The 14,864-nt window shown below is 38.8% G+C and overlaps 1 protein-coding gene across 2 annotated transcripts in view; it reads right to left on the bottom strand.

Moving 5' to 3' along the window:
* Nucleotides 1-7,903, bottom strand: part of MBP (myelin basic protein) — an 88,218-nt gene extending 80,315 nt beyond the window's left edge. Inside the window, exon 1 of one of the 2 annotated variants that reach the window (XM_035318131.1) lies at nt 7,838-7,903. In XM_035318131.1, the coding sequence (XP_035174022.1) occupies nt 7,838-7,888 (51 nt within the window). In that variant the 5' untranslated portion in view covers nt 7,889-7,903. The remainder of the gene's footprint in view (nt 1-7,837) is intronic. The other variant, XM_035318132.1, reaches the window with a different exon arrangement.
* Between the last annotated feature and the right edge of the window lie 6,961 nt (nt 7,904-14,864).

Here is a 14,864-nt window from a genome sequence, read left to right as displayed (position 1 = left end):
TCTAACCAAAACGTTTCCAGCATATTGGGATTTCCATGAGTCATCTGAAAACCTCAGCACCACCAGACAGTGAATCTAGTCCTGAAGCTCTTACACAGAATGGGACTAACTGAGGGCCCAAAACTGGTGACTTTTTTGTTGTTTTGATCATTAGTGACTTGTTTAAAGATAGATCTCATTGATGATAGACTTGCTACAAATTTCTGGCATTGGGTTCTTGTCTGCATCTCTTGAGCTGTATGGAAGTCTCAAGCAAGCTGAGTGCCCCCCCATGCCTCCCTAAATTCAGCACTGTCACAACTGTCATGTTTCAGTTAAAGCTAAGTCCAGGTATACAACCTGAACGTCATCCTGTGGTATTGTGGGGGGGGGGGGGGGGAAGACAAAAACCACCCACAAAGTTTCCATCATTGTCTCTTCCTGATTATAAGAGATGCTCAGAAGTCCCCGTAATTATCCAACGCAAATGGTATTTATCTTGTGGCTCAGCTCTATGCAAATTCTCATATTGTAATGGCCACATCCACGGGATGCTGCACTGAAAGATCAGATTGTTTTTCGAATAAGCCTTATCTCAACAATCAAGAACAAAGTCATATTACTCTGCTTAAAAGGTTTTCAATTTCCTTTTGAAAAAGACTTTCTTCCTCCAGCAATTTTTTTCCTCTAGCAAAAGTATTTCCGGCATAAAAGCTGAGGGCATGCAAAAGATAAGTAGAAAGGAAAAATATCCCATGACATCTTAGCTCAAGGTGGAAAAATACTTTTTGAACTGCAGCTGCAGGTAAGTTAAATTTACTTGGTGTACAAAACCCTGAAATTACTTTAGAAAGTGCTGTTTATTATTCATCTTCAGCTTCTGAATTAAAAAGAGAAGTTATTGTTAAAGTGACACTTTGTAAGGAAGTCCCTCATCTTTTTCCTTCTGATATCCATTTCATGTTTGCTGAATTTACAAATTAAAACAATATTCCCCTCACCTTAGCTATGTGGAATTCCTCTTTTCTTGTGGCAGGATGCTTAGCATCAGGCTTTAGCTTAGGTTTTGTCTTTGTACTGTTGCATGGTGTAAAACCATGCCTACCAACAAGTTTCATTGACCCAGTTTCACAGTCAATTACATTATCAGAAATGTAAGTAAGTGTGAAATGTAGAAGTCAAATAAAGCATTGCCCCAGTATGCAATGCTCCCAGCTGGTGCCCAGAAGCATCTGAGGCAGCATTAGGGGAAGAAGATGAGGACAAACTACAGAAAACACTTTTACCAGGGCTTAGTACTTTGACAAGTTTCACGAGAAAGATTCACCAGTTCTTGTCCTAGATTTTGGAGATTCTGCTGGGACTTGGCCCCATAGGCAAAGCTCAGAAAGCTCTCCTCTAATAGGGAGAAAGCACTTCACTTGAGTTGATTTTACAGGCTTAACTATGTTCTAAGGTAATATTGCATAAGATTATTTTTTAAATAAAATTTTCAAATATAACTAATGGAATTCCTAGTTTGTTATTTGACCTATCTCATCCAGTTTCAGAGCAGCTGATAAAGCATGTTGCCACACGATAGCATGCTGATCTACAAACCGCCATAACAGTAGAAGCACAAAGAGGTTCTGTGAGAAAGAAGGAAGATATCACTCCCTTTCAGGATCTCTGTATCGCTTATTGCTTCCTCCAGACTAAAAATAACATATTTACCTTCATTTTTCTGGCATGAAGTCGCTAGAGTGTTGAACACCATGTTCTTGGGCTGCAGTAAGGGCTGACCTTAAGAGAAGCCTGTTCAGCAAGCAGCCCAGTTCACAGGGAGTTCACAAAGAGCGGGCAGTGTATTACACCCTTTTCCTTCCAATTCCTTGCTAATTTAAGTGGAGCTATCATTAAACTCATTTGACAAGACATTCATCTAGCTCTGTATAAGAGCTAACAAGCAGCACACATGAAGGGAACTATAGGAAGCTATACCACAGCAGCATGGCATCTGATGCACAAGACCTCAAAAAGCACAGAGCACACTTCCCTCTTCTGCTAGTCAGTTCTGCAGGCTGAGGGTGGGAGAAGAAAGCCTAAGACCCTTCCTCCTCCCCAGCCAAAACCGCAGTGACTGCACCTCTTCCTTTTACACCCATGCAAGCTCAACCAGCTCTAGACCTAAATCAAGAAACATTTGTACTTAGCACTCATGCACAACAGAAAAACATTCTTGCAACATACTGCACGTAACATTTACCTATGTATTTACTCACTTTTTCATTAAAAAGGTCTAATGAAAAATTTCCAGTATTACACAATTCAGGCAAATCCTTAAATACTCAGGTGCCACGGTACTGACCAGAACTTGCTGCTCACCCTTCTCAGTCTTGCCTCCCACCTGTAACTCTTCTGCCAGTCGCTCTGTTCATAAGCCTTGCTACCTTCAGAGGCATTCAGATACACAGGAAAAAGGGGAACAGAGAAGCATAAAAGCATGACTTCTACACCACTGACGGTTTTTCTTCCACACGTACTTATGATAAGCTTAGGATATTTTAGACTAAAACAATGATTGCAACATTAAGAGACCTTATTCAACCCAGTACCTGAAAAGTTTAATGAACAGCCAAGTATTTAAATGCATGACTTAAATTTGGACACATAAATCGGTCCTTCTACAGTAAAGCTACTTGCCTACTTAAACATTGAACAGGCTTCAGTACAATGCTGAATGATGGTCTTAAGGTTAATTTTTGATGAAAGATGTCATAGTTACCGCATACTTGGCATTCTCAGAGGCTTCAAACAGCACTGTCCTTTCTGTATCGCTATGATATCATCTCACTGTCTGAAGCACATTAGTGCCTGAAGGCTTCACTCAAGTCTCAAAGTCCTCCTATTAATACAGAATGACACTGCATCTGTCCCAGCAAGCAATCTAGTTAGACAGTAGGAAGGATAAGAAATGAAAGAGGAGAATACAGCCAGCACAAAGGGATTTGCTCAAGGCCAAATCTAGGTCAATGGCAGAATTTGAAGAAAACAGATGCCTATCAAATTGAACTGGTTTTGCTTAACTTCACAGAACTGCCCTTCGCTCCCTGGAATGGGATTGCCTCTTTCGAAAGCTGCCTTCCCTTGTACCAGACACCAGCTTGACCAGACGGTAGCAGTTCAAGAGAATTTCTATGTGTAACCTGTAAAACTGGCTGGTGAAAGTGTTCATCTCACAGAGAACTTTAGTTCTCTCAATATTATAAAGTTTTTATTTCTCTATTTTCCCCCTGCCTTCAGAAAGCTATCGAGATGTAGTATTGAGCTTGAGAGGGAGTATTTTAATCAGTATATCAGATTATAAAGAAGTATACATCATTTGAGCCCCTGGACTCTTTGTTTTACAGCAGTTTTACGCTCAGAAAACAAAAACAAAAACTTTAAAGGAAAATAAAAATAGCGCTATACAACTTTGCTATGGGAAAAAGTGAGAGCTTCACTCTTTCTACGCATGTAACAAGAATATTGTATTTAAACATATTAAATTACGATACCATGCATATATTTTTTAAAAAAAGCATATCCCAGACCTTATAACCTACGTAATCTGTGTATCAAGTATCTCTTAAACTTGACATATTGAGTAATAAATCTTTATCTTACAAAAATAATACTTCAGTGCAATTAATACAACTAATCAAATTACTTCACCTGTTGTGTTTCTCGCCCCCCCCCCCCCCCCCCCCTTTCTTGGTACTTTACCATGCATACTAAGAGGAAGCACCTGGTGTAAAAGAAAAAGAACAACAAACATGCATATGGTTTAGAGACAAGCAGTCTCAACAGTCTGAGGTAGGGCATCAAAAGAGATCAGTATGAAGCCCTTCTGCTTGCAGATTGCTCAGTGTCTACGAGGTGAACTATACAAGTACTATACTGAGCCAGCCAGTTTTGGAATTTCACCCTTCTCTCATCTAGAGCTAGAAAACTTTCTGTCATTGTTATCAGGAGTAAGGCTGCACAGGATGCGAGATCTCTGAATATTAGCTGTACAAGCAGAAGAAAAAACAGAATCTCTTCAAAATCAGTGTAGAAACCATCTGACTTATTGATGCATGCTTACCAGAGTAATTTTGCTTGAACTAATTTTGTTGAGTTCACCTTAAACAAAGAGAACCAGTTTGTTTATTGCTATTATCAAATGAACCACTGCAAAACACATTACAGAATTCTTTGAGATGGTAAAATGGTAATCCAAGGCAAGATTTTTCATAAATTTCCTACACAAAGACTTGGTCAATATTAACAGATGCCTTTGTAGTTCAAGCAAAACATTAAACTGTAGATTGAGTGCTTTATCATCACTACATCTGTTTTGAATTTCTGCCTGTGAAAAAGCTATATACTGTGGCAAATTTACAGTTCTCAAAGTTCTTCAGAGTTAAATATCAGAGGTAGCAATTGGTTTTGGTTCCTTGGTGTTTATTGACAGCATACCCCAAGTACATCAAGGACATGAAACAGGCAAATGATCAAATGTGTTTCAGGCCTACTTATGCTTCTTGAGCAACCTCTTTACATGGCAGGGCAGTGTTTTTTTTTGTTTTGTTTGTTTTTTTTTTTTGTTTTGTTTTGTTTTGTTTTTCTTTTATACAAGTCACAAGCTTGTTTTCCAGCACCCCACAGTACAACACGATCTGAGACACAGGGAAACGAGGCTCTGTGGTCTTGCTGAATTCGGTAGTTGTAGAATAGGTGAGACAATGACTGAAAAACTTATTCCCAACCCCACAGGCCTGAACAATCAACACAGAAGGTAAGGGCCAGTTTTGACAGGTACCAAGAAGGTTCAGAGATTTAGGGATTCATATATATGATGAACAGATGTGACAAATTAACACGGATCAACTACAACTCAGAACAAAGATCAATAAAACTTTGGTCACCTGCTATTTTAATTCTACATTTAGTTCTTGGAGAACGTAACAGAATTTGAGACATGAAGAACAGGACATTATTTTCTTTTCTGTTGTTCCCAGATACACTTATGTAAGTTTAAACCCAAGCATTACCACCAAGAACAAAGTTAAACAAAATTAATATTTGAACATTTACTACAGGACTCAGTAGACTCAGTAGTCTTAAATAAAGTAAAAGAGAAATGGGAGAAATTGCTGTGTTCGTTGAATAGTACAAAAAGGTGAGGGCTTTGTAAATATTTTTCTCATTATCTAAATCAGATAGACCATTTTTCAAAGCATTCAATTAATTTCACATTTCTCATTATTATTCATGAAAGCATCATGATAGCCTGGCATTTTTATAAATAAAGAGAATAACATTTTGAAAGAAGCATCATGTCATGGGAAGCCATCTTGCCTTTAGCAAATCTGCCAATTTGAAAGTATCTTGGTCTTGTAACAGAAATTTGATGAAATAATTGGTTTCTGGCTATTTCTAATTTTGCTGTCAAATATCCGAATTTACTGAAAGTAAAACAAAGATAGATGTCAATTCGGAAAGAAAAGAAAATAAAAGAAAAAGAACAGATGAAAAAAAAACACAGTAATTGCTGTACTACAGGACATTTAATGTACAACCAAGAATTACATTTTGGTTACAGCATCTTCACTAACATGTCATTATTCATGATATAGCCACCTGGAGAACTGGACTATCTGCTCAGGAGCCAGCACGGTGTCTGTGCAGCAAATCTGACTGTCAGGGGTTCAAAAACAAGCTGCCTAAGATGATCATCTCCTTTGATACTATATTTTGGGGAACTGAAACATTACAAACAGCCTGAAGTTACAAGTAATGAATTTTAGAATGCGCTGATAGTCTTCTGCATTGCAGTTCTACTGCTAAAAGCAATGAGAGGTCATTCGCCATTTTCACAGCAGTCTCTGCAAGCCTGCAGCACAACAAGACTGGTGGGAAAACAGTTCTAATTTACAGCTATATTGAACAAAGACAGAAGAGCAACTTCAGCTTGAAAAGAAAAAAAACAAGTATGGTACATATGGTTACAGCTGTCTGTAAGAACTTTACTATTGCCTACAAGAACTGAATCAAGATTGACTGGTTACGTGGAATACACAGGAGCACCTTACCCATATCTTTCCTGATTTTAGATCTGTGGCCTTATCATTTCTTGTGACATTACTGCTGTCTTTTGTGAGTAAAGGGAGATCTTGATCAAGCATTGGCTGTTTTAAAGTTTGGGGTTTTGCTTTATTTTTACACTCTGAAAGGATGAGTGAGGGACAGAAGATATTGCTACAGAAGTAAGTTTCCCCTTTGAAATATTTTACATCAATGAATGTTATTTTCATTGCAGAATTCACTGTTCTTTATGGACTGACTAGGAAAAAGGAATTCAAAAGAGCTCAACTGTCCATATAGACCTGCCTTATATACTCAGTGCAAGACTCATGGACACCTGACTCTTGCTCACCCCTGAAGAACTTGTGCCTATGGCATAGGCTGCTAGAGTTTGAAGAATCTTTTCCTTTTTGAGGCCCCATGTGCCAGACACAACATACTGACCTGCCACCCAGGTGTGTAAGACACATGATCCCAAAGTGGAAGATAAGTTATAAAGTGTTTTTCTAAACAGATTTTGAGCCCAAAGAAAACCCAAGCACTGGCCACATGGTGAAGAACAGCTGATTAAGCTCTGCGTACCTGTCATATCACACCTGCAGGATCTCCCACACTTGGTCAGAAAGAGTCAAAATATTTTGCTAAATACATCTGTTAGGTACACATGACTTTGCTGGATCTGCATGAGGTAATTTTCTAGAAATGTAATCAAAAATCTTAAGGTGCCAAACACAGCTTGGGACTCATGCTATTGTTTGCACTGAAACTGAAAAAAAATTATAAAACATTGCATAAATACAAAACAAAATCATGTTTCCAGTTCTCTCTTCCTGCTCTTTTCTCACTGTTCCAATGCGCTCATGTTCTTCTAAAGAAATCAAAGAACTAGTAACTATATGAATTCTAGTCTGCATACACCTTTTAGGAATAGCTGCTTATCTGTGCCACAGCAGTGCAAAACACCTACATTCCTCCAGACAGAGCACAGAACTCTCTGTTTACATCATCTGTCTGATGCAAAGGGCAATAACTTTATACATTGTGGGATCGGACTGTGAACTGTTATTTTTGGGTGGGGATGGGTAGAGGGAAGTTAACAAAAGCTAGTAAGAAGAAACAACTTTTTAACATATGTTTTATTTTAAGATACGTGTGAATACACTCTTCCTGTACAATGCAGACACACAAATAAACAAGATATTATCACAAGGCAAACATAATACCACATAATGTGTGAAATAAAAAATGTCAACAGAGGCCTAGAAAGTATATACTAGCTTTTTGTGAACACTTTTATGGTTCTCATCTTTCTACTGAGGAGATTTTTAAAGTTATATCTACTGAGACTGACAATCGTTGCCTTTGGAATCCTCTTATTTTACTTGTTTCCATACAGTTCCTTTCTTAACGATAAAGCCAACGGCTGCCAAAATGGAAAGCTGTCAATAAGTAAAACGTTAGTCAGCTCATTGGCTCTTTAAAAATGCCTGCAATTTCCTGCTTCTACGGCTCATTTCATTCATTTCAAACATGACTGAGAAGCATTTTATCAGTTATGCATCTGACACATGAAAACTTCATCCAACACAGCAAAATCCTAGTCTGTCTACATATCATAGGGCCCTCTTAAAAAAAAATTGTTTTCATTTTAAAATGACAAAAATAGCAACGGTGAAAGTGATCTGGTAAACACATTAAGGTAGTAAATATATATAATTATTTTATAACACAAATTTCTGAAATGGTCTCACCTCTAATTTTCTGCTCTTACCTTGGTTAACTTGTCAGCACTGTGTTCTCGTTTTCCTACATGGTTCCCCATGATCTACCACCAGAACTTCAAATTCTGAAAAGACAAAAAAAAAAAACACAAAAAAATGAAATTTTGAAACCAATACATGTATGTTGAAATACAAATTAACACTTCATTGGGCAGAACAAAGAAACAGTTCTCATAAAATAAATGTTTTTTACAGTCCATGGTAAACTTTCCTTATTCACGAAAAAAAAAAAAAAAAGGAAGAGGAGGAAAAATAAAGCATTTGATTTGTACATAAGCCAAGTAGGTCAGTATTTTAGCAGAAGCCCTGTCTTTTGATATCATATTTACAATCTCAATTGTACAATATGTAGCAGCTGATTTGTAGCTGCAAATTTTTATAAGGGATCAAGTAAGTTCTTTAGAATTCACATTTGCCATTACATAAACAGCAATTACTGAGAAAACCCAACCACCGCACTAAACTGCTAACAATTTGCTGTGGAGGTGAGAATGGACATGTTCTTTAAAGCACAGGCTTTCATGGCAAGCGCATAGGAATGGAATGCCAACCCTTTCTTTGTATTTTCTGGCTTACTGTGGTGTATCTCAGCTTTAACAGAGCTTATGTAGGTTAAACCACAACACTCAAATTTCAGCTTTTAGCTTGCATTTGTGGTTACACTACATATTTCTTCTCTTAGAAGCATGTGTCTGTATAGCATCTTAAACAGACAAGGCTTGTCTCTGTGTTTTAGTGCAAGGTAACATTTAAAACCCCGAAACTTAAAACTACTTCCAAAAGAAGTTTCAAAGAGGCTTCCTCCTCTCAGAATTATGAACTGGACTTTTGCTCATAATGTTGAATTTCTCACTAACAGTAGTATTTGTTACTCTGCAATAAATATAATGCTACCTACTATAAAACCTTGGCATCAGAAGTCTTTGTGCAATGCTCTCAGTATGAGAGGGATGTTACTTCATTAACAATATCTTCTGCAAAGGCTTGGCAGAAAAGCACAACAGACCTTTGCTATGACTGAAAATGCATGAAGTAAATCAGCCTATTACCTAGTCATCCTCGAAAATAAAACCACAGTTATAAGCTCAGATACATGGACTGACCCGCGTACCATGGGATATCTATATCCTACAGATAAAGACTTTGATTACATGTGACTTTCCAAAGACGTGCATTTTACCGAAAGACACTTTGTCCTGCATTGCTACCGCAACTTTTGAAGAGACAGACACATTTCTCCCCAGACACACATAATAAATTTCAAATTAGCAAAGGTCTCCAGTGCTTATTCAATTATCCACCAAATTCCAGCCACTCAACGTTCAAAGTGACACACGTCACTGTATCTGATCAAATGATTCCCCACTAAATCCACTTCTGAGGTCTCACAGAGGAAAAATTAAAAACTGTCCAAACTCATTAAGTGTACTCAAGATAGAGTCTATTGGCAAATAATAGAATTTTTTTTTTTTTTTTTAAAGAATAGATGTATGTGTTACATAAAAGACTGAAATATAGCTTTTGAAATTGTGAAGTCAGCACAACCAGTTTACTTTATTGTGACATAAAAAATTTGCAAGAAAAAATTCCCCAAAATGCATTTACATTTGATTTTGGAGCGGAACTACCTCAGAGGAGCCTTTCCTCTTTCCCTGTGAAAGGCAGCTCATCTCTCATCGCCTACTTTGCAACCTAAGGAAAATACCAAGTGGAATACAAAACCAGAGGAAACATCTATCCAGGAATGTAACGGCACGATGTTCCAAGTCATTTATAGAAACAGCAATAATGATAATAATATCAAACGATCTGCAATGCACATACCTTTAAGTAAACAGGCAACGGAGCTGATGTAATACTTGCAAACTAGAACGTTGCTCGCTGCCCTGCCTCATCTTTCTCTCCCGCATTTCTGTGGATTAAAGCTCTAGGAAAAACCGCCCTGCACCCACGAAACATCCAGCACAGCGGGGCCCCAGTCCTGAACTGCCATGGTGGAGAAAGATTCTATCTACAGACAAACCATATTCTGTACTATGGTGTGAAACTAAGCCAGATAAACATTTGAAATGATTTGCTGGTGAGTGGAAAGAAAAATAGCAACAAGTTCCACACTGTCACAAGCTTGGTGTAGCAAATGATAAGGCAAGTTTTCTTCCAAATGTCTGCACAAAGTAAGCACGATGAAAAAACAGCAAACTAATAAACTACAAATTCCTGTGTAGAGATGAAGATACTTCCCAGACAAAGGCACAAAAATATCTTAAGAGTAACAGAAATGGAGAAATCTGTAAGTGGTCCTTTGGGAAAAAAGACTTTTAAAAACATTGATGTCAATTGGAAGGGGAAGCATATAATGCAAACGGTTGTGTATTTATTTGATTGAGAAGTGGCAACATGAAATTAGAGGGGACAACATGCAGATCTGCAATGATCAGAGCACAGAACCAGCATATGCAAGCCTGGAAGAATTAAATAGCTCCAAGCAGCAAAAAGAAATACCTGATTTTTCACTTTACACTCGAGCAGAAATCTGCCGTACTTGATTAAAAACTGAGACCATCGGTCATTTTCACTTCAGGATGCAAGTACAGGCTTCTGGTAAGACTTAAATACCTATTTTCTGATTGCTGATGTTCTGAGAAAGCCACACTGTACAGTTTCTATGTGTGCTGATCTTTATGCGATGAGTTGAGTCACTGACTTCAATGGGATTACTCACTGTACATCTTTGTAGGAACTTGCAGCCAACTATTCAAGAAATCTGAGATGGAAGAGGATTTATTTTCTTTTTAGTCATTTTCATAATGTTCAGGTTGCCTTACTAAGCAGCTCTGCATACAGTGAAGCATCAGCTCCTGGCAGTTATTAACAAATGTCAGTCAACCCATCAACATTCTTGTTTGCAGATGAGTCCATACGTGCCTTAGCACTGATAAACAGCCACAAGAACAGTCATGAAGCTCCAGAGCAACTGCTGTAGAAATGCAGCAACCTCCATTGAATCAGATGTGAATCAGATCTAACAATAAGCTTCCAAAATAGGCCTGAGCATGAGATCAAGCTTATGACCGCAACAGCATGTGCCCTCAACCTTCCTAGTGAAATCCAGCAAGTTTTGTAATTCGTGTGAGATGAAAGATTCTGCATATGACCTTAAGTCACAAAACAAGAGGGGACATGGGGTAGACCTGCAATGACAAGAGTGCAGTATCAGCTGCCCAGGCAGCCACTGCAGGCTCCACCAGCAGAACTGCCCAACAGCTTCCGCACCGCTCCCCCCACCAGCAGCCAGCTAAATCAGCTTTGCTGCCAAAGCCCTGGCATTACCCGGTCCTTGGCTGCTGCTGAAATCACTCCAGCTATGCAGGCTGCTTCAAGTGATTCCCCAAAACAGCACAGGGATCTCGCCTGGAGAAATAAACAAACTGCCTTCTCCCACCAGCTCACCTTCCTTGGGGAGTCAGTCTAACAGGTGGGCTGCGGGAAGCCTAGGCCAAGCCTTTTTTTCTGCCTTCTTCAGGATAGGAGGCTATATTCCAGCTAGCAACAGTGGAAACACCACCTCAGGACAGAAACCTCTCTTTGCTGTCTGCTAAGTGTAAAATTAAAAGATGAAAAAATACAGAAAGAGATGGGAAAACTTGGTCCTGCATATCACAGATTCACACACAATATCCATAAAAATGCTTGTACATTGGGACTATGGAACTTAGTTCTCTTCAGCTGAATAACTGATTAAAAATAGGGTTTTGTAAACGTATATCATCAGATGATTTTTTTAAACCCCATTCTAGCCTGCCTGTTGAAATTAAACGGATATTTGTACTTTGAAAGAAGAGCTTCTGCTTATCTTCCCATACACTCGCACTGTCCTACAGAGAGTTTTAAATTTCACTTCAGAATTTCCCCTGCAAGGCAGAAACATGTTCTTCTAAACTTTTTGAATATACCAAGAAACAGATTGGTATCAGTTTTTTGCAGGTTACGCAGTTTTAACTGCAAAGTACCGTTTTCTTACTCACTGAAGGGAGCCTGAGAAAAGTCCACTACTTGTAATTGTCAGAATATAAAGGGTGTCTTTCTCCTGTAATATCTCACCGAACATCAGCTTACTGGAATTTAAATAAAAACAATAAATTTCAGCCCAGGAGCTTGTTTACAGTGATAGCTAACGAATCATAACAATTCAGGGACTACAGAAGGCTAGAAGCCAATGCACCTGGTGCACCTTTATTGAACGTTAATGGTTATTTAGCTTTAAAACATACAAACTATCTAATGGAAGTCACAGGATGCTGCAAATGGATTGTTAAATGTTATCCTTGAAGAGCAATTTAGTTATGTAAAATAGGAGTTCGATCTTACCTCTTCCCACGCACTTAAGTATGACTCAACAGAACTACACCTAATAATACAGGTATGCAAGCGCTTACATATTTACAAGTATCAACTCATAATTAGTACCTTGTCTAGGAACATGTATTCACCACACACTGCTGGTGGTGAATAATGGTGCAGAGCTACAGTGCTAGATATGTTTACTGAGTGCTCACAGTCTTACTCATGTATGGGAAGAGTCAGCATGGAATATAAAAATATTTCAGGAATTTACCTAAAATTTTCTGCTAAATTAATTGATATTCTCCTCTGAATAAAACTGTATTTTACTACTACATTGAGATCTTATTAGACAAAATAACAGTGTAGTTACTGTTAAGAAATGTGCAAATTCTGTCTAATTTTGGTAGCCTTCTACTGCAGACTCTTAATGACAAACTTCCCCAGCAGTGACACGCAAGACTTTTTTTCACTGGTGTCAGGACCAGGTTATGTAGCTTCCTGGGAAGCAAGCCGACCTACTGCCCAGCAGCTAGTTGGAAATGTTGGAGTGATTTCTAGGCTCTCAGGGTGATGTGCATCTTCAGAAGGAAGCCCTTCACTTAAGCATTTTTTCCAAAATAAACAGACCCTGAGCACACCTAAACTACTTCTTCAGAATTCCCTCCTCATGGTTATCTGGGACTCCCATGTCCCAAGAAAGAAAACCTCTGGCAGCCTCAGGTGAGTGATCTGTAGCTAACTGCATCAGCAGCCACAGCTAGAGTCAGATGCAAGCAACCACATAAAAGTAACCCACCTCATGGTCAAATTGCTTCCTAGGAATCTAGCCCTCTTAATTCAAGCATTAAATTATTTTGTGAAATATAACATTTTATATCTCTTACAGTTTTATCATTTTTTCATATAAATTTAACTTTTCATTACCCATGAAAGTGTGTAATCCTTGCTGGATCAAACTTTACTTCACTTTTGACTTCCACAATGCTGTTTCTCTGAGGACCCCTTCCTGAAGGAAAACCAAATGATTCCCCATATACATGTCCTTGGTCAATGGCAAAAAGCAAGATTATAGTGGCAAACTGTAATATTCAGATCAGAGAAGTCACCAGCAGTAAGTACCAATATGTGCATTTTAAATTATGCTTGCACAGTACCTTCCATAGTAGAATCCTGGCCTATGTAGGCATTACAGCAATTTTCATGTTTATAGACAACTGTATGCTCTTTAGCAAGGACACTAGACCTAGAATAGTGTCCCTCTTAGAGATGGTTCAAATTCTGAACACCCAAGAAAACACTCCCTTCGTGCTAGTGTGGTATCTCAGTAGTTTAGGTATACCTCATCCATCAAAGGGTATCAAAATTATTTAAGTATCAGTATATTTCATGCAAACAGGACGACACTGGAGAAAGGCTACAACACTGCAGAATATATTTTGCGAAAGAACAGCAAGTTATTTCCTAAAGCTAACCATGGGGTAAGCACAGCAGACGGGACCCAAGGTTTTTGTTTGTCTGTTTTGGTTTGGTTCTTTTTTCTTCATCTTTTCTGACTGCTTTGTTTACACTTTTCCCTCTATCTCTCTTCAGTAAGAAGGATATTGCATTGTTTTTGTTTACTTTAAACACATGTAAATTTCATCAATTTCACCTGAGGACAGTCCAAACGTGATTACAGACTTGCAGCCTGCAAGAACAATCATAATGAAATTCCTAAACTGTATATATTTATTTCCCGTAGCTTATGCTTCTCTCGTTTTTCCCTTCTTTCTTCCTTCAGCCCACTCCACCCTCTTTTCTGAAACACAGTCAGCCTCATGTTCCCCATTAGGAAAAAGAAAATAGATAATTTTAGAACAGATTTCTCAACAGGGCTTTTCTGCCTCCCTTTGTGAACAGAAAAATGTTCACCTGGCATCACTTAGCACACGCCGTTATCTGTACTCCCTTGTACAAACACAAATCATGAATGTTTGCGATCAGATGGCATTAGCCACATGCTCATTGTTTGTCTTCGCTACACCAGGATGGGAGGAGAACCAGGAGCTCTACTGCAGCCCCCCTGGGGGATCAGAAGGAAGCTTCCCTGATCCCCTCCACTTCAGGAGAGAGGCCAACGTGTGTGATGAGGAAGCCACTGCCACCCCAAAGCTTTTGTCCAAGCCCCTGACCACGCCATTCCCTCTGCCTGTTGCTCCCCCATAACACCCACACCGCAGGGGTTTGGTGGGGGAGATGCTGTGTCTGCCCATCAGGCTTTCGCTGAGACACTTGTGCCTCACAGCTCTTCCTGACCTAGAGAACAGAGAAAACTACTTATCTGCCTAATATCACATCACTTGAGCCTGATCCAAAAAGGAATCATTGCCTTATAATGAAATTAGGATTGATTTGTCTATTTGAATTTTGTTCACTAATATCAACATGTTTGTTTAATTTGCTACGTGCTGTCTTTTCTGATGGGCAATACATCTTCACTTTACACCCTTTCAGATAGCCTACTGAAGAAAAACAAAACAAAACAACAACAAAACATCTATTTTTACTCCCCATACTGGAGAACTCTTTAGGCCTGCACGGTGTCCAAGACCCAGGAGCAAACACTGATTTTTCCCAACCCTCTGAAAAGGCTCAGGGGCATCATCATGGGTGTTTGTTCCTCAGCATTTCCCT

This window comes from Oxyura jamaicensis, chromosome 2 (assembly GCF_011077185.1).
Source record: "Oxyura jamaicensis isolate SHBP4307 breed ruddy duck chromosome 2, BPBGC_Ojam_1.0, whole genome shotgun sequence".
Taxonomy (NCBI): Eukaryota; Metazoa; Chordata; class Aves; order Anseriformes; family Anatidae; genus Oxyura; species Oxyura jamaicensis.
The sequence above is the reverse complement of the archived record's forward strand: the minus strand, read 5'-3'. Positions and strand labels throughout refer to the sequence as shown.